This window comes from Gasterosteus aculeatus, chromosome 12, assembly GCF_964276395.1.
Source record: "Gasterosteus aculeatus chromosome 12, fGasAcu3.hap1.1, whole genome shotgun sequence".
Classification (NCBI taxonomy): domain Eukaryota; kingdom Metazoa; phylum Chordata; class Actinopteri; order Perciformes; family Gasterosteidae; genus Gasterosteus; species Gasterosteus aculeatus.
The window spans coordinates 3,759,372-3,782,526 of NC_135700.1; the positions used below are offsets into that span (position 1 = coordinate 3,759,372).

General features: G+C 43.1%; 1 protein-coding gene across 2 annotated transcripts in view; it reads left to right on the forward strand.

Annotated features, from left to right (window-relative positions):
• Nucleotides 1-15,193, forward strand: part of cdh8 (cadherin 8) — an 82,613-nt gene extending 67,420 nt beyond the window's left edge. Inside the window, exons 8-12 of one of the 2 annotated variants that reach the window (XM_040161077.2) lie at nt 6,340-6,476; nt 8,852-8,973; nt 9,689-9,806; nt 12,612-12,863; nt 13,032-15,193. In XM_040161077.2, the coding sequence (XP_040017011.2) occupies nt 6,340-6,476; nt 8,852-8,973; nt 9,689-9,806; nt 12,612-12,863; nt 13,032-13,525 (1,123 nt within the window). In that variant the 3' untranslated portion in view covers nt 13,526-15,193. The remainder of the gene's footprint in view (nt 1-6,339; nt 6,477-8,851; nt 8,974-9,688; nt 9,807-12,611; nt 12,864-13,031) is intronic. The other variant, XM_040161086.2, reaches the window with a different exon arrangement.
• Nucleotides 15,194-23,155: the final 7,962 nt, after the last annotated feature.

The following is a 23,155-nucleotide window of genomic DNA, read 5'->3' on the forward strand; positions in this document are numbered from 1 at the left end:
CACAGGGCCGGTTTATTCTACCTCTTTTTTTTTTTCCTCCTTCTTTTCTGGTGGCATCCCTCATGTTTACTGATGAGATTGCCAGGAGGAATTGGGCCCAGAGGTTGCACGATGTCCCTCCCCTGGTAAAAAGAGAAGTCCATTCCGTGTGTAATGACGTCTTTTGCCTCTCTGTGTTCTGTGTGCGTGTCACAGGGTTCCTGTGTGTGTGGACCAGGGCTGTTTGTTAGAGGGGGATACAGACACGTCCAGTTAGTAAACGTTATAGTAAAAAGATGATGAACAAATTAGCTGCTGATAGACTATTTGACAAAATGCATCTTTATGAATGTAAACTTGATTATCCCACTGATTATTGCAGCCTTCAATGTAGTTCTTTGCTGTCTTTATCCCTGGGAAATAACAGCAAATAATGAAGGAGATGGCAAACCGGTCACGAGCCAAATGTTGACATTTCTGTTTTCGCACCGTTATTTCATGAATACACTTCATCATTCTCCCGTCAATCTTGCAGAAACGCACGACAGGGCAGGGACGATGATGTGAAACGATTAGTTAGATACTGACAAAACTACCTGAGTTAGAAAAAAAGATAGTGTTTTGTGTTAAGATAATGGCCGCATGAACTGTAACATCACAAGTAGCGTGAACAAATCCCAGTTACACTATGCAGACAGTCTGCAAAAGTACAATGCCAACATATTTAGACTGAGCTGGAAATTTGCAAGATCTTAAGTGGTTAAAAGTCCATGTGGGTCACTATATTTGATAATCTCACAATGTTTAGATTACTGTAGATGCAACCATCTTGTCACGGTGTGGTTCACTTCCTGTCTTATTTTGTAGTTTTCTGCCACTCGTGTCCCCGGGTAACTTCACTTCCTGCCTAGTCTCGTCATCCCCTGTGTTCGTCTAATAGTTTCCACCTGTGTCCAATCACCTGCACCTCCCTTGTGTATTTAAGCCATGTGTCTCTTGTGTCACTTGTCGCGTCATTGTCTTTTGCCACGCATGTCCTTGTCCTGTCTTTCGTCTTGGATCGCCGTAGTTTCTCGCCTGTGTGCTTTTGCCCCGGTTCCTGTGTTTTTTGGCCTTTGGACTATTAAAGTCTTTTTGTTTTCAACAAGTCTGCGTTTGAGTCCTGCCTTCCACCCTCATCCCGTGACACATCTACTATAGTTATTCTCCTCCTTTAGTGCATCATTATCGAACGAAATGTCACTAAATTATGAATGAGCGTGCTCGCAGATGGCAGTACGCAGCTGACATGATGCCTTCACACATTTCTTGCTGTGATGCTGAACTGATATTAACGTCCCGTCTCGGACACTTTGAGCGTGATGCAGTGCGGACAAAGAACAGACTCGTAGGCTGAATATCTTCAAACACGAGGTCGCTCACCTTTCTCTCTCTCTCTCTCTCTTTCTCTCTTCTCTCTCTTTTGCCCTGAGGTCATTCGCTTACACTCACAGTTTTCATTATGCTTTTAATCACCAATTTTACAATTCTGTGGAGAAGTCAGAACAATGGATTGTTGCTTGAGGGCTTTCTGTGACTCTCGGGGCTCCAAATAAGAATAGAGCATTATGATGAAGTGCTAAAGAACTGTTGGATTATTTCATTACATTCATCCTTAAACTTTCAATTGTATTTCATGAGTGACAGAGGGGGAAGTTGTAAGTGGCCGGTAGAATGCTGCATTAATCATCTGCCACCGGATGCGCGTGGGGAGAAAACCGCTCAAGGATTACACACACAGGCCAAAGCGTTTGGCTCAACATGTGATTTTCTTTGAAGTCCAGACACACACACCCCCCCCCCCCTTCCCCCACCCCCTCGCTAATCTTCAAGATGAGCGTGATCTATCAAAGATCTCAAGTGTTTTTTTTCTGTGGCGGATGAGGTGACGCAAACTATTGTTAAGGAGGTCTCGCTGTAAGATGATGCATCAACAAAGACCATTTGATTTCCCGTAGCATGTGTAGCCTCCTATGACTCCCAGATTTGGGCTGATGAAATGATCGCAGTGTGGGAGATTTACAAGATATACTGGCCTCTTACATGGCATTCTAAATGTAAAGTCTGGACATAAGCCTCACCAGATAATCCGCCAAATAATTTGATTTTCAAGATGAGTTTGTTTGCAGAGCACACAGGGCTGCAATTCCTCTTCATTATTATGATTAAATAATTGATCATTTGATCTTTAAACCTTCTCATCAGAAAACCAGGAAATGTGGCCTGTTGAAGTGTCTTATTTCTAAGAAACGTTCCAAGTACTAAAAGGCTTAGTTTGCATTTGAAAGAATCAGTGAATCATCCCACTGGAGAATCCTTTTGATTTTCAAATGAATAAACAGTTATTAAAATAGCTTTCACTTTCCTGATAAACGACTTACCGATTTAGTCTTTTATATCTTGTGGGTAGGTGAAGTCATCTATAACAATGCAGGAAAAATGCAGGAAAAACCACAACCTTTTTTTGGCTGTAAACTGATTTAGTATCTAAATCTTTCAGATCTATGCAATGAACTGGTGAAAAGGAAAGTTTTCTTGTAAACCGTAGCGTTTGTGTCAGTCAACATAGCAGTCTGTTTATCCCTCGACTTCCAGCAAACATACTCACATGCTCGTCATCCTACAATTATTCTCCTGCCTACTGTCTCTTTTTTGCCCTCCCGTATCGGTAAGAGACAGAGTCGCCCAAAAAAGACATCTGTAGTCAAGCAAGGTGGATCCATAGTGGAGGAGTGTGACTTTTCCCCTTCACCGCCATGTGACCAAGCTCTCCAGGCGATCCCCCCCTCCCCCCCCCTCTGATTAGAATCGCTCTCCGTCTAGACCCCCCCCCATCCCCTCCAGCCGGACCGGACTGAACCAGTCTGAGTCGAAAGCACTCGGGGCGAGTGCTCTGGTGTGCTGCCATGTCCTCGGCACTCAGGAGACAAACAGCCCCTTAGCTGTACTTAATGCACCCAACCAACAACATTTCAGGTGCATTCCCTGAAATGCTCCCCCAGTATTGGCTCTCCCTGGAGCCCGGCGCTCTGTCCTTTTCTACCTGACTGATCGCAAATAAAAAGCACTGTGACATCTGGCAGTCAGCGTGGCTGTCTGACACCAACTGCTGTTTCATAGGATGGAACACAGCAACAGTGTTTTAGTCCAAAATATTGACGCTGTGAAAAACAGTGCCAAAACCCAAGTCCCCCCCCCCCCCCTCTCCCCTCTCTCCCCCCTCGCCTCCTTTCTTCTTTCGGGAAATAGAAATGGAATTCTTTAAAGCTTGCTTCTTACTGGAGGCGCCCTTATGTTAGCGCTAACACACTGCTTAAATGTAAGCTGTCATGTAAAGACCCTCATTGGTTGTGAAATGAGTGGATATTAATGTTAAGATGTTAATGTTATAAGGCCAAATATTTCAACACTTCTTATTTTCTTATTTGTGTCTTGAGTGAGTTGAAAAGGCCGACCTTCACAAAATGCAAGGTTAAAACACGGCTGGTCAGCATTCAGGGGAATGCAAAAATGAGTTCATTTTACGCGCCAGTGGGATTGACCCAGCGCATAACGAAAAGGAATAAAACACATGTATGTTCTCCATCTTCTCAGCTCTTCTCCCTCCAGCATGTACAGACACCCAGTCACTCACACATATTCACTCAGACATGGAGATAAAACATAGAGCCCTCTCTGCACACACACACACATCGGCGCAGTCCCCTGTTTGGCCCATTACAATTTCTGCTTGTAACACATAAACTGTCTTTTCAAAATATTCTTTTTTTAAAGGAAAAACCATCTTCAATAAGATTTTTTAACATTAAAATATTCGTTTTGATAATTGGTGTTACTGTTTGTTGCAGAACTTGAATGCTGACAGGGTCTGCTAGATCTTATCTACAGCAAACCCTTTGCATTATGTGACGAGGGAGAAAAATGATGAGCAGTGGTGCCACTGCGACTAAAAAGAGAAACGCTCGCCACCCACAGAAACTCAAACGGAGAGGATGTCCTGGCTGCACCGTTTGATTGACGGCTGATCTGGGAGAGACTCAGCACCGAGACGCCGCGTCGACGCTCCGAAGGACCGCAAATGAGTAGAGAAATGAATAATGATCCCACAGATTACAGCTCATGGTTATGCACAGAACGTCCTCTGTCTCACTGATGCATTTTGATTAGCAGATTATTGAGGTTGAATATATTCTGACGTCGGTATGCGAAAACGCTTCGCTGCTTTCCAATATTCGCTACAAACAGTCTGGATGTTTAACCGTTGGACTGAAGTCAGCCCAGTGGTGTCTCAAAAAAGAGACAACATGCACAGACACACAAACACACACACACACACACACACACACAGCGAGACGCTCATTCGCACACTCAGGAAAACCACGCACGTACAACGCTGGCTATCATTTTTTCCACTTTTTTTATTTGCTTTTAATTCTTTTCACATCACCCTGTCAGCTTGAGTGACAGGTGGCAGAACATTTCAGGGTCTGTCTCCTCGGTTCCACGTGAGGCTGTCAGAGTTTGACTGGGATCCACTCAGTCTGCAGCAGAGAGGCGGCTCCCAGGTGGTTTGCTGCTGTCTGCCTGTCTTGAAAGTGCTGTGCGTCTGCAGGGCAAAAAGAGAAAGAGAGAGGATGGTGGTGTCGGTGGTGGTGGTAGAGGGTGGGGGGGGGGGAGTGAGGGGGGGTCCTCACGGACCTCTTCCAGCCCGGCGTCTAAAGGATTTTACACCATTTCATCTAAAAAATGGAAATGTCATGGCTCGGTACATCTCCCCAACAATTGGAATCTGGGCCAGTGGTTTATTTATTTCATTTCTTATCGTTGGTGTGTAAGCAGCACTCTCCTTCATACAAAATTGTTATTGTGACTTTGTCTTTCTTTTTTTCTCTTTCCATCTCTTTGCTCTGTCGCTCCCATAGAAACATCGTAGGGTTCCTGCCAACAGGTTCACACCGATTGGGTCCAGCGGTTCCACTGCGGGATGGAACAGGGCCGAGGGTTAGGAAGGAAGCAAGAGCAAGGAGAGCAAGGAGAGCAAGAGGAGCAGGGGGAGCAAGGAGAGCTGGGGGAGCAAGGAGAGCTTGGGAGCAGGGAGAGCAAAGAGAGCAAGAGGAGCTTGGGGAGCAAGGAGAGCTGGGGAGCAGGGGAAGCAGGCGGAGCAAGGAGAGCAGAGGGAGCACCATGCAGGGCGCCTGGTGGCGTTGTAGGGAAGGAGACGGTAAGGAATTGGATTAGAAAGAGACCCAAGTGGCAAAAGAGAGAAACGTTCTCACTGTTGTGCGTTTAAGCGGGCGGAGAGATTGTGAGGGGAAGATGTGACAGAGAGGCAGAGAGAGAAAAAGGAACAGAGACACTTTGTCCTGGAGGTACGGAAACACGCGTGCAATCGGCGGCGCAATGAGCTCACTTCGCCCCAGTGTTTTAGGTGAGTGGGATGTTTGTGACAGTCACGCATCATGGCAAGTTAAAGGCGTGAAAGAAAAGATGACCCACGATGACAGATGTCTTTTTTTAGTTATTCTCGTCCCAAGAATTGGCGTTGCTCGTGCTGTAACTTGAAGGAGAAATTTCACAGCTTGGGAATATTCTCTTTTATGTGCATTCCAATTTCATACCCGCTGTTGTAGTAATTTTTTTTTTTTTATGTTCTGCCGCTGTATACTTAGCGCTGTACAAGTTTCAAGCAGTCAGTGCGTCTCATGCGGGGGTTGAGCCAGAACATGAAAGAAGAACGCTTCACAAATGTGGCCGCTGTGGCCGCGTTCGATTCATTTGGAACGTGTGCCGCTTCATTGACAAGGACCCCAAACTCCCCGCAGCTTTGAAAAAGCAAACAAAATCATTTTGCCTAAGATCAGCCAAGGTCACACATAACAGGCCGGTCATTGGTTCATCTCCATCACATCCATTATTCCCGCCTACCCTCTGTGGTTCAAGCTCCTGTGTAACACAGTGCTGTCCTAACTCATTAATGCAAAGCCTTTGGGGGCCGTAGAGTGTTGACAGATCCCAAACGGGGTTAAAAACACCTCATCCCTTACCCTGACACGACGCGTACTAATGGTCTTTTTCTCCTGCAAGAGCTGTGATCTCTTTGGGCCGTGTGAGGCTATAATGACCCCCTTCTGCTTGTGTGAAAGCAGCAATTATTCCTTTGATGATTATTGATTTCCTACAGTTTGTCCTGTGCAATAATCTACAGGTGTCTCCTTGTGGATAAGTGAGAGCCGGGACTTAAACAGGATGGTAAAAGATGCAGCAGCGGAGGCTCGCCAAAGAGGCCCGGCTCACAGTTCTGACGATAGATTGTCTTCGCAGGTATTTCATTGATCGGCACACAGACCTGGAGAGGCAGTTCAACATCAACGTGGACGACGGGAAGATCACGCTGGCCAAACCGCTGGACCGGGAGACGGACATGTGGCACAACATCACGGTGACCGCCACCGAAGTCAGTAAGTGACCTCTGCTGACTGCGCCCTTCCCGCTCCCCCGCGGTGAGCGCGGCTCATTGGGAATCGTGATTTCCTGGTTTTGAAAAGCGTAGTGCCATTGGACATTCATTAGCGTGCACATTGTCTTTTAGACGTGGGAAGTGCAGCTGGTCACGTACAATGTCTCTGACTTCTGAACGAATTTGCGGGTTGCGCGTCAAAAGAGTCGCTGACCTGCTACCCACAATTCTCTGTTCGACAGAATGGCGCTTTGTAAAGCGGCCCTTGTAATCGCTCCCCGAGTGGCACAAATAATTAGCTCTGAAATCCACAGAGGCATTATCTACGTTCATTTGCTGAGTTTTGATTGAATTAAACAGCTCAGTAGTCAATTTGTGGAAGTGCGAGGACATTAAGACGTATCAAATAAACAGTTTTAAAGACATGCTCCAGAGTGGATTGCTCCAACGCCAGCATCCATTACAGATTAAAGAACATCTGCGAAGCAGCCAAACTCACTGACTACGTAAAAATGTTGCAAACAGCTCCAACCATATGTACGGCTCTATTTGCATACAGATTGTTTCAGGGGGTCTGTATGTTGTGATAAAGCTTAATGTACCCCTTAAAGCTATTGGAATAGAAATGTACACAGCTTGTAAATTGTATTTTTCTTCTTCTCTCCGTCTCGCTCTCCTTCTCCCGCCGTCTCTCATCTTCCGTCCGTCCCTTTCTTCCCCTAATCAAAGGAAACGCACATTAATTGTCGCAGTAAACGAAAGCCTAAGCGCTGTCACAACGTTTGGCGGCCCGGCAGCCCGGTGGAGGAATCATTTTATAAGCCTCGTCATTTTACGCACCCATACGTTCACAGTGTGCTTATGCCTGCCGGGAGAGTAACTGGCTTGAGATCACCTAATAGGAATTTGCCAAAATAAATCAGGCAGTTTTGCTCCTCTTCACGGATTGCAGGGAAGCCGATGTCTGCTCTGGTGTGAAGAGGAATAGCGATGTTCTATCCTGATGCCATTTGCCACCCAAACGGAGGCGCGTTCCGCCGCCTCGCACCAGTTGACATCTGACTAATCAGAGTGTATTCCCTGTCTGCTGCTGGGGGGAAAGTCACTTTTGAAGGGGGGCAGGGGGAGCCTGTGTACCTCTCTCCCTTTGCCTTAATCCATCTATCACTGTCTATCAGACTGTCAATTTCCTCTCCCCACTGCTCACTTCTTAAACTCATTTCTCAACCCGTCAAAGTGTGTAGGGTGCATTTGAGATTTGAATAAAGAAAAGGCAAACCCACCGTTTTTATTACTTTAAAAGTGCCAAATAAAGTGAACTATTTGACTTTTGAAAGAAGAGACGCGTGTACGAAAGTTTCATTCAGAGGCAATAAGTAGCATAGTTCAGATATTTGGGCACATGCACAGCCATGAATATTCCTGGTTTATCAAATAGTCTGGTATGACAAGGAGCGTACTGTGTGAAAGCTAATGTTAGCATACCTTACATTCATTCTATCTTAATGTTTTTTGATGACTTTCATCACCTGTACTCATTGTACACTACATTTGACTTTTTTCCTTAAAAACATTGTTATGTGTATCAAGCAATTGGCAGATAATCTTGGAAAAATGAGTGAAACTCAGTTACAGCTTACAGTTACATACAGTTCCTATGATTGAAAAGGCCCTATGATTCAATGACAAAATCTCCAAGGCCCTTCACGTATAATTGGTCCAATAAGGTGACAGTTAATGCTAAAAGATTAAATGAATCAATAGCATAGAAAACAAAAATACACCGGTGTCATTGGACCCATTGACACTGGGGCCCCATTAATACGTAATTGGTTTAAAAGTTGGCATTTGCACTACTGGTTAATAAATACAACCGCTGATGGGGACACTCAAAAGGGACTGTCAATTAACACTGATGAATAATTCCAATCAAAATCTAATCTAATTAAACAGCATTTTTATTGTCTCTGTAAACTTCAGTTGCCAATGACTCATTAATATGCATGTTTTAACCCTCATGTTTTAAACATTACAGTGTACAGGGGATTTTGAAAAGCACTTTGAATAGGATTTCTTTTTTTTCTCTGTTGCCTTGAATACTGTTTTGCACCGCTGATACCAGCTGAAATGTAGATTGATGTGGCTTATCATCCGTCCTCCCATCAGCTCAGGAAATGAAGGGTGAAATAAAGATTGAAATAAAGGAAATTAAAACTAGGTCACAACATTTACCTGGGATTTTATGTGTAACCTTGTTATTTTGTAAAGTTTATATTTAGCATGTTTTTATGATCTCTCTCTCTCTCTCTCTCTCTCTCTCTCTCTCTCTCTCTCTCTCTCTCTCACTCTCTCTACTATTCATCTACTTCACACCAGGAAACCACAGTCAGATATCAAGAGCAATTGTGGCCATCAGAGTGATGGACATTAATGACAATGCCCCTGAATTTGCCACTGAATACGAGGCTTTCCTGTGTGAAAATGGAAAACCTGGACAGGTAAGGAAAGACTTTCATTTCATTCATCAAACCAATGACATAGATATTTCTCTCTCTATCCCTTTCTTCCTGTATCTCACTCCTCCCCTGTAATGATTGTCCACAGTGAATTATGGCTTACTTATTTCACTGGGAAACCACAGAGGTGGGAGTAAAACACCCCCACACACAAACACACCCTGCAACAGTCCCTCCTTGACAGCAAATGGGAAATGAGAGCAGTCATGATTGATCCGAATGGATCATAATTCAATATGCCTTTCATGTCCACCTCCAGATGGCTCAATGCCTCCCCCAGCCAACATTTCTGGACAAGTACTTAGTATTCTCCTTCTCATCAATCGACCTCATTCAGGAGGCCTGTGTTTGTACAATCGGAAGCACTATTGAAAGGAGCTACAAAAAAAAAAGGGAAACCGTCCTGCAGGGCCAGAATTCTAATTTCCAATCAATCATAGAGACGTAGTGCATGATAAGACCTATGATGACAGATTAACAGATAGAGCCAGCAGGCTGAAAGTGCGCCAGACTAGACAGGACCCCATTGATAATAATCTCAAACTCTAGGAATGAATAGGGCATATATTTCATCAGTCGTGATCCAGCCAGTATTAGACTGAGGCAATCTGCGGCAGGAAAAACTGAGTAATGAATAGGCGGCCTCCTGTAATGACTTTGAGCCCTCCTCTGTATATCTTGTCGCATCTCAATGCAGGTGATCCAGACTGTCAGCGCGGTGGACAAAGACGACCCAATCCAGGGCCACTACTTTGACTACCGTCTGGTCCCGGAGATGCTCAACAACCCCAATTTCACCATCAAGAACAACCAACGTGACCAAATTCTGTCAATTTGTCCAATGCCTTTACAGTTCCATCTCCAACCGGCCCGTGTTAGCCGTGCTTGAGACGCAATCTGGTGCTTCAGTTTAGATCACAATTAGCAGATGTGGAATTGTGTGGACATTTTTTACTTCCCAGAGTTTAGAGGGAAGCTAAATGAATGGGATCCAAATGGCTTTTCCCCGGTAGTCTTGTAGCTCAGTGTACGGTGACGTCCTAGGAGCCGGGTTGCAGCACGGCAGATGGTGCCGAATTTATTTTCTAAATACTCAAATTGGTTTATTTACCCGTTTGTCTTCATTCCCCTTCTCCTGCCTCTCCTCCACAACCGGCTCGGAACAGGCTGTGTTCATGATGACATCGTGTAATGTTTTCAGCTTGGGGCAGATCATCTTCGTATGGCAATAGCCTTCTGTTTCTGACTGAGACTGCAGGCTAATTTACTGCATGAGTCCGTAAAAATCAGGTCATCAAATGGACTAGCCAGTCTTTTGACCAATGTACGAAAAGCTTTTAATTGTAAAATAGGTACAAAAGCAGGCAGGTCATTAAATAATCACAGGCAGTGGCACAGTAACCAAAGGAACACTTGTTTGATTTTGTTCTGTCACACACACACACAAGTAGAAAGTAGAAAGTTAAATGTAAATGGGAGTTTAGCAGGCACAGGCTTTCTCTAAGGTACTCAGTATTAACAGCGGATCAACCTAAAAGCGCATTAAACGTGCACGTTCCTGAACCTTGCCCCTTTGTCAAGAAGAGATTTAATAGTTTCTTAAGATGATTCTAAAAGATAAACCCGCCACTGGAAAATGTTTCACACACACAAAAAAACGCCATAATCTTTTCATCATCTGCCTGAAACCACAGTAAATATATTCCGTGGTTCAGCTCTCAATGCACACAACGGCGAACACAGGTCCATGGCATTGCTAATTCCAACAGAAAAAAGAATGCTCCTTTGCACCGTGTCCCCCAGGACCTCATGGACTATTTCTATACGAATCGGCAGCTGTGAGAGACACTTCAGCGTAAAGGGTCATGTTCCCGTGAGCCTCGGTGGCTTTCTTTTGTTTATGATGATTAGTGTAATACCAGGGGCTGCACAGTGAAGAGGTTACGGGCCGCCCACACGGAGGAAGATGGCTGAGCTTCCCACCGGCTGCACACAAGATATCGAGCACCCTGACGAGGCTGCGTTCAGCAGGCGAGCTCGCAGTAGAGCAGAGCGGGCCAGTGATCGAGACAACAGGCTGTACTCGCTGCCAACAATGAAGTTGTGCTGAGCTGTTATTCAGGTCTTCGGAAGACCGACAAAATGCAGACGCGTCCTAATCTGGTCTGGTGACCAGAACCCTGTGCTGGCTTATGTTGGCAAACTCAACAAACAAAGAGGGACACAGCCGTCAGTCAGTTCAGTGACTTTATCACTGTCTTGTCTACCAAGGACAACGTGTCAGCCTTTAGCATTCGTTCGTACCTACAATTTCTTTGCCCGTATTTCAGGTTTGACTGAAATATCTCTTCTACAGCATTTACTTTGATTGGTACCTAAAGGGGGAAGAAAAAAACACTTTCCTTTTTCCAATCAGTTGGTACAGAAAAATATTTTGATGATTGTGGTTCAAATAATCTTAAAAGACTTAAAAGGAAGGGCAGAAAGATTCTCATAGGGTTGGTGACCCTTCTTCTGTCACTGTCGTTATTTGGAAACTTCCTACATATTAAGTTATTAATAGCAAGAGAATGTATTCTGCTATTGGTACGTGGATGATTAATATTTGAAATGTCCACCATTTTTCTTTTTCATCTGAATCCATCAGTCGCTAGATGAAAGACATTTAATGTGCCCTAATATAAAAAAGTAAGAAGGGGTTATCAGTACAACGGTTTTTCTTTGAGTTGCAGATTTTATTTCTTGAAAAAAGTGACGGGAATGAAAGGTTTGATTCTATTTTTAACATCAATAGTCACCAAGAAAATGAAAATGACCTGCTCAAAAGGACAAGCCCCAATGGTTGTTATCCGGGATAGTAGAGAGGTTTGTGCTCTGCATTGCTGAATGATCCGAATGAAACAGGACACGTTTGGTGCTCGCAAAGCAGAGCGTAACACTTTGTGGCAGCACTCGTATGAAAATAAATCTGAGCATATGCTCACATGAATTACAGATCGTGGAAAGTAAATACTTCCATCATGTAGCATCGCATCCTTTGATTAAGTTTGTTCTGTCAGCGCGGCCCGTCTCTCGATGGCACCGGATCCCCTCCCTGCTCGGTGCACCCTCAAGCAGAGGCAAAGGTTAGACCATTGGGAGTCTTGTACGTTTTCCATGAGATCAGCGGGGGTGGATTCTAATGTGGATGCAAGTGTTTGATAATGTGAGCAGGGTAAGGAGAGCCAGCTAATGAGCAGACAGCTTCACAGAAGTGTCATCAAAGAGCAGCTGGCACCTTTCTGGGTCGACATGTGCCATCTTCTAAGCCTGGGTCGCCTGCCGCGGTCCCTTCATTTCTTCAGCTTTTCAAAGGGCGGGGGAGCAGAGGGAGCGGTCGATTCCAGGAATTCCTTTCCAGATTTTACCCCGGAATTCCCAAATTGGAGTATCAAGAAAAAAAAAGGGGAAGGGGGTGAGAATCCAGCTACGGCACAGGAATGTAAGAATGCCACTTTACCTCTCTCCCTCTCTCCAAATTGGAGTATCAAGAAAAAAAAAGGGGAAGGGGGTGAGAATCCAGCTACGGCACAGGAATGTAAGAATGCCACTTTACCTCTCTCCCTCTCTCTCTCTCACAGACAATTCAATCAGTGTTTTGGCCAAGCACGATACCTTCCGGCGACAGAAGCAGGAGATGTACTTCCTGCCAATCATTGTGACGGACAACGGCAACCCGCCCATGAGCAGCACCAACACCTTGACCATCCGAGTGTGCGGGTGCAGTAAGGACGGCATCGTCCAGTCCTGCAACGTAGAGGCTTACGTCTTACCCATCGGTCTTAGCATGGGGGCTCTCATCGCCATCCTGGCCTGCATTATACTGCTGTTAGGTGAGGTATTTCTTTGTTGCGGTGTAATATCGGTCAATTGGTTTGACAGATGTACATTAACTCTTTCGTTATGTCACCTCAACGGAGGACGTGCTTCCTTTTGTCAAAAACTTGACCTAGACTTCTTCTTCTTTCTACCTTTTTTCTTTCCATCTGTCTTTCTGACAGTAATAGTAGTGCTTTTTGTGACCCTGAGGAGACACAAGAATGAGCCTCTGATTATTAAGGATGACGAGGATGTCAGGGAGAACATTATCCGTTACGATGACGAAGGAGGTGGCGAGGAGGACACGGAGGCCTTCGACATCGCCACGCTGCAGAACCCGGACGGCATCAACGGCTACCTCCCGCGCAAGGACATCAAGCCCGACTTGCAGTTCATGCCCCGTGCAGGCCAGCACTCGGGCCCGAACGGCGTGGACGTGGACGAATTCATCAACGTGCGGCTCCACGAGGCCGACAACGATCCCACGGCTCCGCCTTATGACTCCATCCAGATCTACGGATACGAGGGCCGGGGATCCATTGCCGGCTCCCTCAGCTCACTGGAGACGGCGTCGTCGGACTCGGACCAGAACTATGACTATCTCAGGGAGTGGGGCCCGCGCTTCAGAAGACTTGGGGAGCTCTACTCTGTGGGCGAGAGCGACCGCGAGACCTGACCTTTGGTTTGTTAGACAAAAAGACCTTTCTGATTTCTTTTACGTCCACATACTTGTGTATCAAATGCTAGGGGGTTTGCTGGCTTTTAGAAACAGGTGTTTGAAAAAAAAAAAAAATCACCTTTTTGTATTCTTGTTAGAGTAAGGTATAGCAATCGCCATCCACTACGTCGAGCGCATTGTAATTGTTGAGCCGAACAATGTCTTTCCTAGGAGATCTATGATTCTTGTGGAGTGTATCTTAGATTTCATTGTGGAGTGTCTAGCAGTGTTTTGGGTGTTAGTCATTTGCTGTGACTGCCGGTCGAGGAAAAACCCCGGGAGATCGCTGGTGGTTGCCCGATGAAAGGAACTCACGGATAACGCCGGGTTCTCTGAAGCTTGAGCAGACACTCCATGCTCCCTGGACAGCAAGCTGGACCTCAGGAGCTGCAGAGGGACACGTGTTTCACGTCTCCCTAAGCCACCCAGCCGATCGGTGTTGTGAGACGAAATGACAATGAAAAAGCAATATATGGTCTACATTAAAATGATGAATGTATGTGTGATTTGAAAAAAAAAAATGAAAAAAGAAAAGCAAAAAGACAAACCAGTATTGGCTTTAGGTGAATTTGTTAGCATTTGATATGTTCTCTGGTTGCCACCTTTGTAAACTATAAAGGCCAGAGAGGCTTGCTTTATACAACTCTTTGTATTTACACGCTACACGGTGTGGGTTGCAAGTGTTACTAGCCTATAAAAGACTGACGTGAAGACAAAAAAGAGAAATGTAGAAACTCTGAGGCCTTCTTTTTACAGAAGCAACGTTAAATACAATTGTAATCTACTGAGTTTTTTTTTGGTGATGTGTTAATTCTTCATTATCGTTGTATGAAGTTTTTGTATTTCTGTTCTTAAATCTTTTAATTTGTTTTACCCTGTGCTGACAATTTGAAGTGAATGTGTTTCGATAATTTCACATTCAGCTGTTTTTTCAACCACTTGAACACTATTTCACAGCAGCCAGACCACGTCATCTATTGCGGTTGAAACTATAGACTAGATAAGCAAGCAGAATAGAGCTCTAACTAAACGCAACTATGGGGAAAATTGAATTAATTGGGACTGCAGGAATGGGACCTTTCTGACACATGCTGATTCTGTGTAAAATATATCTCGCAATATATCCTGAGGTACAGCCAGTGAGCGTCTGAGCACAATAGTCCAATTGATACCTGAGTATTCGACTCTCGACAGACATCAAATCTCATTTAGGATACGCAGATTGCATCACCGAGGAAAAATAAAGGACACAAATCCAGACCATGTGCATATTGTGCTTACACTGTATGATATCAATAATAAAAGACTTGTTCTGTACATAGAGTTACTGCTAACGTCATTAGCTTTCAATGAGGTGGTAGATTTGTCTCTGCACGTTAGCTCTTGCACATAATGGGAATTTCAATGGCACTACAGCTGCGTGCATACTCAGTTTGTACTGATACAGTATTATGGCAGTTCTCAGTAGACTAAACAATATATATGGAATAGTCCTACACGCAGATCATATTTTGTACTGTGCTTTAATGCTTATAAATGTGTATGTTCAATTATTTACTCCCTGTACTGTAATCTAAGATACCCTGTATTGTTTCCTACTTTGTGAAATATATTTTTATAAATATCGCTGGATGTGTGTGTTTTTCTTAAAACAGTTGTCAAGTTGCGCACAATCAAAAGTCGCCGAGTGAAGAGGAACTAAAAAAGGATCCTATAGATTGCATTATGGGTGATGTAGGATGAAGTGATTTGGAAACTTGTCTCATTGGGTCCGAACATCAAGTGTTTTGATTTGTGTGTCCATTGTTTTGTACTACACTACTGTAAATTTCCCAAGTATCCCTTTAAAGAGCAGGGGGTTCACTCTGCAAAAAATCTTTGGGGGCCCAGCCCAAAATTCTTTTGATTTTTACCCAATGATCGCATTTGAGTTATTTCAAGTTATTAAGATGCATATGAGACATTGTGCTCTCTCAAAGTGTCTGGCTGAGTGTGTTGGCTTTCATTTGCAACATGGACTCAAAATAAAATTAAGAAAAATAGTGCAATCTGACTTCTCATTCAACTGATCATCATTTCTTAATATTAATGAAGCATGATTCATTCTATTTTTCCAGTTCTTAGTTCAAAATCAAAAGATGACCCACTCTGGTCTCATGACTTTGTCTTGTTCTTTTGATTTTGGAAAAAACTGTTTCTTTGAGAGGCTCCTCTTCTTCAGCTCACCACTGCCACACTAATATACAACCAAATGACTCATGAAAATATTTGATAAATTGATGTCTAGCATAGATGTAGATAAATAGATTTATGTATACTTGATTGATTCCCAGAGGGAAATTTGTGTGTAGCAGCAGCAGCAGGTAAGGTTACACAGTAAATATAAAATAAAAAAAAAGCTCAATATATAAATTACAATAAAAAAACAGCAGAACGTGTTAATATACATGTATTAAATAGAAAATAAAAACACATTACGGGTATTTATAGTGTATTTATTGAAATGGGAACGTAATAGAAGCATGTGCAGTGGAGTCGAATAGTTCTAGGCATAAAACTGAGCCAGAACCAACTTCGAACACGAAAATTCTCTACTCATCACGAACAAATATAACGAGCAACCACAGGCTGAGATTGGAGAGAATCCTGAAATCCCGCCGTATCTGGCCTGTATCTACGTAACACTTTACATACGTACTGTCCACACACTGGGCTATCAGGTAGATGTGTTGTTACCATAGTATCACCATCTTTTATAGGGATTGATGCCCGGCAAGACATTTTTTTTCAGGCGATTCCGAAAATTTTTATTACGCATATGCCATTTTCAAGCAAGGGGCTTGAAAAAAAAAAGGATAGCGCTCCAAGGGGCAGAGTAGCGGTGCCGGGGTTGTTGTGGTTAACTTGCGTGAAAACCCACAATATCCGATATTACAAACCCAGACAGGTACAGAAATGATTTATAAAGAGTATTCCAAAATTCAAATCAATTCTTTTTGTAGAGCCCAATTATTTCAATAGTTTTACAATCTGCACACATGCGACATCCTCTGTTTCATCGGTAAAGAAACCTAACCCCGCCGCGCCCCCCCGAAAAACAGGTTTTACTGGGAGAACTCAGACGGACCAGACCGGAGCGAGCTACACAACACAGAGGCAGCGCTACAATCTGGCCAAGGGTGGAGGTGTAAACATATTGTTGAGTAGATGGAAGGCAGCTAGAGTGGATGAACCCAAATCAAGGGGGAGACCAGGTCGGGGGCCCCCCTCCTTTCCCCCAATGCCAGGCACACACACACAAAAAGACACGGGAAAAAACAGAGATTAGGGTGACAATAGTGGGATACTATTCATTGAAAAAGATTGCAGTGGTCACTGAGTCAATGTTTATGACTTTCCTGATCCAAACATTTACGATCAATGCAAATGTATATAATACAAACTAGATGTGATTATTTCCAAAAATCTATAGAATATGGTTTAGTCTTTAGACGTTTAGCATTAAAACGTCATGTGTGTCTGTTGTCTCTTGTCCCTTGTCACGTCATTGTATGTCTTACCAAGTATCTTGAATGTTTTGCCATGTGGTTCCCGTACCTGTGAGTTCCTGGTCCCCGTACCTGTCTGCGTTTTTTTCCCCTCGCCATTTTTGAGTTTGATTATTAAAGTACTTTATTTGTTTGGAGCTCGGCGTTTGGGTCCTCCTCCTGCTCCGTCACAGCCACGCGATACTATAATTACAACTTTGGTCTGAAACTGCTCCACTAAACAGCCGAGAAATAGGAAAACACGCAAATAGAAATAGGATAAAAGTCCCTGTTGAATCTCCATCACCTTCCCCTTGGCTTCAAAAAGGCTCTGATGTTGAAGAACCCTGAAAAGTGGATGCTTATACAGAAAATGTCCGATCTCAAGAGGGTGCTTCATCTGTTTGACATTATGGATTTGTGACAATTAAACTTTTAGAGCGATGATGATGATGCATGATTATGAACCAGACAAACAAGCACGGTAAACGTGCTATATATGCCTGCAAGATTATTTGTCATTTTTCAAGACAGTGTATATGATTCTAACGTTGAGATGATTAGATCAATGCAACCTTATCTGTTGACTATCTCTATCAGTTGTATCAAAGGGGAAATATAAGACATGGACACCATTGTGTGTAAATCCTGTTCCTGCTGATTCCATCTCTAGGAGATAAAAATGTTTCCACGGGAAAGGTCTTCATTGTTTTAATTAGTCTGCAATGTAAATTGTGGTGTTGTGTTACATAAATACTCTGCGTATGTATTACTTTTTTTGATGAGCAAAGAGATTACGCATTTTTTTTAAATCTTAGTTCCTTTTTCAGTTATTTATTTTTGAACGTAGTCTGCTCTTTGTTAATCTTGTTGAAAGATTAGACTTCTGTTCAGTTTCATCTGATAGTGAGGTTTTTCATAAATGACAAAGGCGTTTGATCGTATCAATTACTGGCTGTGCCTCACAGAAGACAAAGAAACACAATCACACAAATCCACTTGCACAAAACACCTATATATAGAGATGGAACACACACACACATAATAGAGACAGGGATTGCTCTGATTAATAAAGCCCCTACAATCAAACAACATGAGCGCTACTAAAAAGATGAATTACAATTGATTTGAAAGATCAGAAATATCACTTGTCTCATCATCTGATTCCACATTGCGACATACCTTCAACAAACTTGGTTCTGGTGGTTGAGATGCTTTTTTGGAAGTGGGCGCCGCTATCTTCATGTGCCCGACTCATTGGTCAAGAAAATATATAAAATAAAAATATAAGTGAGATACAAAAATCCGCCATGGAACACATTTTACAAACTGACGTCTCCTGCTAAATGATAGCACAAATTGTTTTCCGGAATATTCCGCCCCCGGCAGCTCAGCAGGCTCATTTGTAGTTAATCTTCATGTGTCCTACGGCTGTGTATGGCTGCAAGTCTGACAGAGGTCGCACGACTAAACAGTAAATCAAATTATCTTTCCCCTTTTGTCACGTGTGGACGTGTCCCTCGGGTGACAACCTTGCGCTTGTTGTTCCCCACTGTTATGTGTCAGATTTTATAAGGCAGGCCTGTGGCGCCGGGTTGCATGGCGTCAAAACTGTAATTGCCGTTGCCTAGCAGCGATGGGCAATTACAAAACGAACTTTTGTGCATACAAATTTGAGTTGTGAATACCATGGCTTGCTATGACACCCCCCCCCCCTTCTGTTGTTTTGTCCCGCTTCTGACTCCATGGCTGAAAGAACTCCTTCAGGGAGCTTCAGGGGGAAAATGGTACCACTCTCTTCACTGCACGTGTAGTCAGACGCCTTCAAGCTCCCATCAAGCACTGAGCAGATGACACATGACAGAAAAAGCAGATTTTGCCAAAAGCTGGAGAAACCAACCAGCCCTATAGTGCTGCAAATCTAACAGGCCTCAGGTTTGCTGTGACTAGAGAAGTAATTCGATTAAACACTTAATAAATTAGCAATACACCCCATTCATGCACAATATCGGAAGAAAAAGATCTCAAGATCTCATCATTATTTGACAATATGTCAACAAAAAGTCCGGACAAGCTAGGGTATCAGGAAAGGGTTCTATGAACAGCTAATATGACAAGCAAAGACCCGGTGTAAAATGGACTAATGCATGTCCTTCAGATCCTTCTTGGTAAGTGTAAGTAAGTAGGTCACATTTATCTTTTTTCATGATTTTTTGTAAGTACTTTTCCTCACTTATTTCCAGGTGGTTGAAAGTATCGGGTTTTGTTTGGTGTATTATTACTATGACCGAGTAATAGATATGTGTGAGAGCCGCTTGCAGTAGCTGTCCAGGGTGCTGATCATGCAAGCTTCACAATGCCGCTGTTTCCATTTTTTTGTAAACTAATAACTAATAACTGACTACTGGCCTCCAACTGTTGAATTGTAACCTTTTGTGTACCTAGCCATTAGTAGATATTAGAAAATGTATCATTATCCACTGATCTACATTTTCATTGGTCTTGTGGTATTACTGAAAAGACTCTTGTGGTACATTGTGTCAATGAGAAGCTCTGGGGAGCTGTGAATTTTTATTTATAACCCCACATTAAGAAGCTGAATGGTTGTAGTTAATCAACAACGGCTGCTTACAAGATATGAAATGGCAATACAGTAGAACAAACTCCATGACTAGATACTACGGAAAGTGATTTGTGGTAAAAGACATTTTTGACGCTGACCGCAAAACAAAATCCCATGTTTTCTTATTGACTTATTGTTTTCTTAAGTGTATTAAAAAATGTCCCACTTTGATGTTGTAGAATTGGGGAAAAATATTGTATTTATTGATACATGTATAATTTAAGTCATATTGCCATTCAAAAAAGGCTTTGAATTAGTTAAAACTAGTTCATAGCCTCGACAAATGGAATGGACTGTACTTGTATAGCACTTTTCTAGTCTTCTGACCACTCAAAGCGCTTTAACACTACATGAGATCATTCACCCATTCAAAACCATTCATACACTGATGACAGGAGAACCACACACAGTGACACCTGCCATCAGTAACTAATATTCATACACTGTAGTCGCAGCTACAGGAGCAATGTTGGGTTAAGTGTCTTGCCCAAGGACGCATGGACATGCGGGTTAGCAGAGCCTGGGATCGAACCGACAACCCTCTGATTGGAGGACGACTGTGCTCCCCACTCACCCACAGTCGCCCGACAAACACATCTGTACAACTGAATATAAGAAAAAAAAATCCCTGTGCGATTTCTCTTCGACAAATAGTTGTCTTACCTTTCCTCTCGATAACAAAGTCCTGAGAGAATTCACAGATAAACACATTTCTATATTATATAAATTTATTCCCTCATTATGATTGAACTTATTCAGGCAGAATAACCTTAACTGTAACTTTTTAATTAAGTTCCATCAAACAGTGTTTGCATGTCTAATTTAGTCCACTTTGATCTTGTGTGAGGTTGTTGCGAGAAATGTTTCACAACATCACTGCAAAAAGAAATCAAAGTAAGCAATATGATCAGGTGCAGCTATATGTAGTGGAATAAATGGACCTGACTAAACAAAGGATAATGAAAATCATCAAAGGCGGGCTATCTCAGAAGTTTTTTCCTGGATGAATGTTCTACAGTGGAAAACATGACAGTAATGGTCCAACCAATCTTGTTTTCCCACAATTGGTCACAGAACCGCCGATCCACGCAAACACCATATGGTTGTTGCGGCTGGTCTAATTCATTCTGCTGGCAGTTTTCAAAGTTTAGTTGACATGAAAGACTATGTGGCCAAAGCTAATGCAGCAAACTTTGACATCCAGTTAAGTAGAAGTTAAACTTTTCCTCTTTCACATCCCCCGCATGAACTCCAGCAACCGGTAATTAAGGCGACAACGTGGTCACATTTTCAGAATGTAGAAAAATTAAGCCAGCTGCTGGAAATTCCCCAAAAACGACCCCCAGCATCCTCAGCTGTTAAAAAAAAGATGGACATGCAGGTGGACATTTGCTCCGGTAATGTTGTGGGTTGGGAGTTCCAGATTAAAGGCTGGAAAGGACAAAATCTGTACGCAAATTTAATTTGTTAAAATACAGTTTTTCAGTCACAGCTATATTCTTCCCTTGAAGCAATATTATAATCATTTTGCAAAGAGGGGAAGATAACATGCACATATTCCATTTCTGATTCACGCCAATATGTTTTTGTTTTCCTGCTTTCAGCGGTAGGGACCAGAGCTGTTGTTTTGATTTGGTGGTCGCTGACACGGTGGTCCTAATCATGCACCATGGAGTGTGTAACCCAACCCCTTTAGTAATTAGCATTAATTAGCAACGCTGTTGGTGGATAGCACAGCCAGCAGAATTACCTCATAACTGTCCTGCCGTTTCCACGGTGCCATGACTGCTGGGACCTGAATCACTTCCTGAGATGGCGGATCCCCTCACAGCTGCCAATGGGACGGGGGAAGCTTGGCCCCGTTCCACTCCGAAACCAGCCGCAGGAGCAGAGATTGGGTTTGGATAATCTTTGTTGGACAAGAAGTGCTGTTTTACACCTGGCTACATCCTACAGTTATACATCGTATTGTGAGTACGTAATGCTGTTTGTTTTTGAGCTGAACTCCACAAATTGACAAAAACTAGAATTTCCAATGTACTACTTACTAAATTTGTCAGATAGCGAAGCTCCTCTATGTGTGTCAAGGATCAGGTGAGGAACTCAAGTCGACCAGTTAGACACACAGACACGCTTCCGACTCAGAGCAGGTGCAGACAGATGTGTATGACGGGCAGAGGATCAAGGAGAGTCACGCCCCCACACGGACGCCAACAAGCAGGGGCGTGGGGAGGGTGCTTTTCATCATCCCGACGAGGCAAAGACCCACGTTTAACAAATGAGACACGGTCGCCTCGGAGCTGTCTTCTCAAAGTGAAGTCAATTACATATGAAGCCGGGCACGTGTTTGTGAACTCTGTCAGATGAGCACATCAGTGATTATGCCCACTTTATTTATTTATCCAATGTACAACTTTACTAATTAGACTCATAGGAAACAATGTGAAGACAGCTGCTGTTCACACATGTAAACATAATGTCATGTCATAGTAGTTAAAATGGTTTCTAGCCTGTACGTTCAGTATGAACATATTTAATTCACCTTGAATAACTTAAACTTTTGAATTGTTGTTTGAAGTCTTCGATTTCCAGGTTCTCAGCTCCTCTGAAAGTGGCTCCTCGTCTTATTTAAAGGTGCTGGAAACATAAGAAAACACAACCAAATAAGAGGGAGCAAGATATTATGGTGATGAATAATTGATAAAACATTCAAGTTTCAGCTTGTTTTATGCACACAGTCTTATTTCAAAGTGAGTTTACATATTTTTGCTAACAGAAACTTAGGCTTCATATCAAAACAGGGCTCTACTTGAAGGGAAAATAAAACCGTAGGTAATGACGAGGCAATCATGTAGTAGTAATGATGCCTTCCCCAGTACACCGCAGTGTTACAAACCACTTTACCGGAGGGAACACACACAATAAGTAACTAATCTGTACATAATAAGGGAGTTCATGGTTCATTAGTTATCTGCCATTTAGCCACTGATCCAGTGGTAATGAGGAAAGATTCATTACGGTGTTGGTCATCATGCAGAAACTAACCCCATGATTATTCATTGACATGGTGTGTTTAATGTTTAATCATACCTGCAACAAATGTATTTAAATATATCTAATGTCTAATATAAATATAGGGTTAGTAGAAGTTGTAAAATCTAAATTCTTGATGATTGAGAACTGTGACTCGCGGTGTTCGGAGTGTCTGTTTGCCGCTGAGCCTTTTGCTTTCAGTTCAACTTGCTTATCTGACAGATGGGAGCCGTCTGCTTCGTGGGGCAACATTTCCACATCGAGAAAGTTCAGACAAATCAAAGCAAAGTCAATCAGAGAGGCCTCCTCTGCACGGCAACTGAGGCGATGCTATCTACAGTTAAAGAAAAGCGACAGAACAATAACAACCATCAAAGACTGTCTACATTGATGTGTGCATCCAAC